Source organism: Camellia sinensis, chromosome 3 (genome assembly GCF_055761805.1).
Source record: "Camellia sinensis isolate YWXY chromosome 3, ASM5576180v1, whole genome shotgun sequence".
Taxonomy (NCBI): domain Eukaryota; kingdom Viridiplantae; phylum Streptophyta; class Magnoliopsida; order Ericales; family Theaceae; genus Camellia; species Camellia sinensis.
The window spans coordinates 14,422,581-14,427,095 of record NC_138963.1 but is presented as its reverse complement, the minus strand read 5'-3'; the positions used below and the strand labels follow the sequence as shown (position 1 = coordinate 14,427,095).

General features: G+C 31.1%; 1 protein-coding gene across 1 annotated transcript; it reads left to right on the top strand.

The window, feature by feature from the left end:
- The first annotated feature begins 1,682 nt into the window (after positions 1 to 1,682).
- On the top strand, positions 1,683 to 3,780 carry LOC114269658 (UPF0481 protein At3g47200-like). The gene is made up of 2 exons (XM_028211024.2): positions 1,683 to 3,188; positions 3,653 to 3,780. Exons 1-2 carry the CDS (start codon positions 1,791 to 1,793, stop codon positions 3,671 to 3,673), a joined length of 1,419 nt encoding a protein of 472 aa, XP_028066825.2. The 5' UTR covers positions 1,683 to 1,790; the 3' UTR covers positions 3,674 to 3,780.
- The last annotated feature ends 735 nt before the right edge of the window (positions 3,781 to 4,515 follow it).

Here is a 4,515-nt window from a genome sequence, read left to right as displayed (position 1 = left end):
CAAAACATACGGTGACAAAAATACCCCACTACACCATTTCAGGTAACACTATTTTTTTTTTAACTGACTTAAAAATTTTAAAATTCTATAACTGTGGATCTAGATATCGATTTTTTCTATAAAATTTGTATTTTTGAAATCGTTACATCAAAATCGGTAAAACAAGATCCACAATGAATACAAAATTCTAAAAAAAAAAGGACGAAATTTCACTGACCTAAGATAAGCCAGTAAAATTTCGGTTGGTTAGTGAATTTTTGGTGACCAAATCAGTCTAAATCAGTAAAATTTCGAATGATTGATGAAATTTTGATGACGAAATTCGTGACTCATGAATCTTGTTTGAAAAATTGTCAATAGAATTATAAAAATATAAAATTTACAAGCAAGGAAAATGAAAATATAAATAAGAAGTTATTAAATTCTAAAATTTTGAAATCACTTAAACAATGTAAAAGGTCATAGGAGAGAGAAAAAACAAAAAGATGAGAGTTTTTAAGATTATGAGGGTATTTTGGACCATATATGTTAAGGTTTGCCTTTAACACTTTAAGATTTAAAATCTCAGGGACTTTAATTGACAAATAAATTGTTGGTGTCTTTAAATTCTTACACAGATTTGTAAAGAAATGTCTCCCTAATTTGTGCATCACATCTAAAAATTATAAAAATTCGACTAAAATACGAAAAGTTACTAAAGACAATAAATAAATAAATAAAGAAACTCAAAATTATTTTTCATAAATAAAACCAAACATACTTATTTTTGTATAAAATTCTAGCACAAAATGTTGTCTAATGTATGTAAATTTTCAACTAATTCTAATTGTACAATACAACTATGCAACAATTTGATCGTAGAAAAATAAATAAATAAAAATCAGCTATTAGGTCATCTAAAAATTGTCAATATTAAATTTTATAGTTTTAGATAAATATTTAACTACAAAAAACATAAATAAGTTACCTAAGATAACTAGAATTTCAAATATTATTTGGGATAAGTTCGAGGAAAACCTTTTCCATTAAGTATTAAAGTTTGTTGTTTTTAAATTGAAGGAAATTGTAGATTAATGAGATTAATAAAAAAAAAAGTATAAATTTAATTATTAATATTTATAAAAATTTTCATTGATTTGAATTTTTTTCAAAAGATGCAATTTTCCCTCTAAATTAATCGTTGAATGGAAAGTCACTTATTAGGTATAAATAAACAATGGCATGGGGTATTATGGGGATTAGGAAAAGATTATGATACACACACATTTTATAGGATGAGTATCATAGGCTTCTTATAACTAAAAAAAATTGACATAATTTAATATTGTTTGAGTCATAATTAAAAAGAAAAGAAAAGGATTATAACCAATTACTGCATGAGGCATAATCAAATATATCGTGAATTATATCTAAAATAATGTTATAAATAAAGAAGAAAATTGATCACAACTAAAGAAGAAAATGATATAATTAGGAGTGTATATGATATACTATTTTTAAAGGAGTGTATAGTAGAATTTCTCAATTAGGAATTATTATTTACGAAAAGTCTAGAGACCCATCCATCGTTATTTATCCAAAAAATTATGAAGGAGTAATTGTGTGGTGAAAATTAATTTATATAATGGAGAGGTTATGTGAAATTTATGTTAGATGTGGAAATTAATTTCTGAATAATAATTTTTAGAATGATAATGATGAATTTGTTATAGTATTCTATTCTTTATAGGGGGTTTGGCACTTCCATGGCCAAGAAAGATTCCTCTTTGTGAATTGTGATTCAGCAGCAGATGGCATTGATGGCGTCGGGACGTGACGAAAGGCTGCTGCCAAGAAGACGAAAGCATGACAGTGAAAATGTCAACAAATCCGAACCACAAAGCACAGTGAAAGAAGAAATAGAGGGGTGGGAGAAAAATGTACAGGAGGAACTCGACGAAGTGGAAGCGTACGATGCAGGGCTACCCAACATCTTTAAGGTTCCCAGTAGACTCCGAGACCTTGAAAAAACTGATCCATATACGCCCCGCCTTGTTTCAATCGGTCCTTATCATCGTTATAAGCATAAGCAGCACGAAGAACTGAAGGAAATCGAAAAGCATAAGAAGCACCTACTTCAACTTGTCCTGAATCGGAGAAAGAATTCGCTTGGCGACCTTAATGAGGGGAATATGATTGTTAAGCTACTTGATGATGCAAAGCCGTGCTTTGACAAGCCCATGTTAGAAGGTTTTAATAACATACGATTGCTAAAAATGCTGTTGTTGGATGCTTGTTTCATACTTGAGTTGTTGCACGACTATGCCAATGACTGGAAGGAATGCGGGGGCAACAAGAACCCATTGTATGTGCTTTGCCAGCGGGGTTTCTTACCTTTTATACGACGCCACTTGTTAATGCTTGAAAATCAGTTACCATTTTCGGTACTGTTCAAAATTTATAGAGTCTTTTGGGACTCGAGCGTCTCGAAGCAGACAATTGTTGGCCTTGTTCTTACGTTTTTCAACCCAGTCATCCCTGGGATTTCCTTAAAAATATTCCCTTTTGATGACCCTCTTCACCTCCTCAACATTGTTCACTTGTCACTAGAACCAACCACCGTCGAACAGGGTTCTGAGACACATATTTTGGTCGGCAGTGTTCAGGAGGAGGGGCGTAAGACAGTGTCTGTGCACTCAGTTACAAGGCTTAGGGGTACGGGTATTAAATTTAGAAAAAAGGATTCATCAATATTCACAGAAATTGAGTTCAAAAAAGGTACGCTCTTGATTCCACCCCTTTTGATCCATGGCTCAACCAGATCCACCTTCCTGAATCTCATGGCTTTCGAGCAATGCTATCCAGATTGTGGAAGACATATCACCTCATACGTCAGTTTCATGGATGGATTAATAGACTCTTCAAAAGATGTGGAGCACTTGGTAGTGAAAGGGATTATAAGTCACCACTTGGGAAGCGACGAGGATGTGGCCACTCTCATCAACAATCTTCGCAAGGAAATGACCTTTTACACCAACAAAAATATGTCTGACATATCCGAAGAGCTGAATAAGCATTATAAACAAAAATTGCGAACTTGGACCACAACATTGAAGCGTGAATATCTCAAAGATCCTTGGAAAATTATTTCTCTTGTTGTAGCTGGTTTACTAATTCTTCTCACAGCAGTACAGGCCGCCTACTCTATGGTAAGTTATCACTTTCCTAAGACTTGAATCATTATTCTTAAATCTTTTCCCTTCAGAATATGTTATGATATAATTAATATCTATCAAATAAAGCCAGTGAATCATTTACTGTCGTTATCTATAATCTCATCGAAAACTTCCTTTGATGTTAGTCTTATCCCAATAAAAATTGAGTTGTATTGAATTTTATGTATTTGAATATTGTTTTTCTCTGCGAGGGAACAAATATAATTATCCGGTGGTGTTTTGAGAAGTTTGTAAAAAATTGATGTGTTGGTTTTTTTAATTTTTTTAATCTATTTTATCTTTTTGTAAATAAAAAATATGAGAAATAATATGACCTAATAAAAAAAGCTAAAAGCTAACTTTTTTTATTTGCATTCCAAACACACCTCAGTGGCAGTACCAGAGAATCATAACATTTGACAAAAGGGAAAATTAACCAAGAACTTCTCTTGACAAAGGTACTAGAGCTATGGTCATAACTGAATGAAGAAATTGTAGAGAGAGAGAAAAGAACATTATATTACTGATCAGTTCAGAATACAACTCAAACTACGCTTCTTTTACATCTTTATATACATTCTATCATCACCAAGGATCCTCTAGAGTAAAATTTTTCTAAAGTTTCCTAAAGTGTTACAGTGTATGGTTACGCTTCTTTTACTGTAACTCAACTTCTAAATATTCATTTGGTATAGACTTTTTATAGTTAATTTTTTTGTGTTAGAATTATTTTAACCTAAATTTTTTATGGTTTGAATGTAATATTTTATCTTATTAACTTATCCAGCTAATTTCTCTTTTTATACTTTTTTAGCCAAAAATCAAATGCCAAACAAAGCTTCACGCATTAAAGTTTGTTAGAGCATCAGAATCCCTAAACCCCCTCCTTATCTATTTTAAGAGATTGATGGCTCTCTATAGACTTCTAGCAGCACCCTTAAACACTTTCCTAATATAAGAATTGTTATAGTGCCTCCCTATTTGTAGGGAGTCGCTGTGGCACCCTTATATATATATATATATATATATTTGCTTTGTTTTGTTTAGGGATTATAGTACACATTTATGATTTTTAATTTTTTTTTAAATTTATAATTAAAAATTATATTTTAATAGAATAGAGAAAAAATAGAGAGTTTGTTAATATAACAGAGAAAGAACAGAGAGTCTGTTAGGAGAAGTAGATGAAAAAGTAATTCCTAAAATAAAAAATGAATTTTTAATAATATTTTAGAATAAAATATAAATAATCATGTAAGGATGCTCTTACAAGCTTAACTGAGTTTGTTAGAGTATCCACAATGGAACTGTTAGGGTCAGT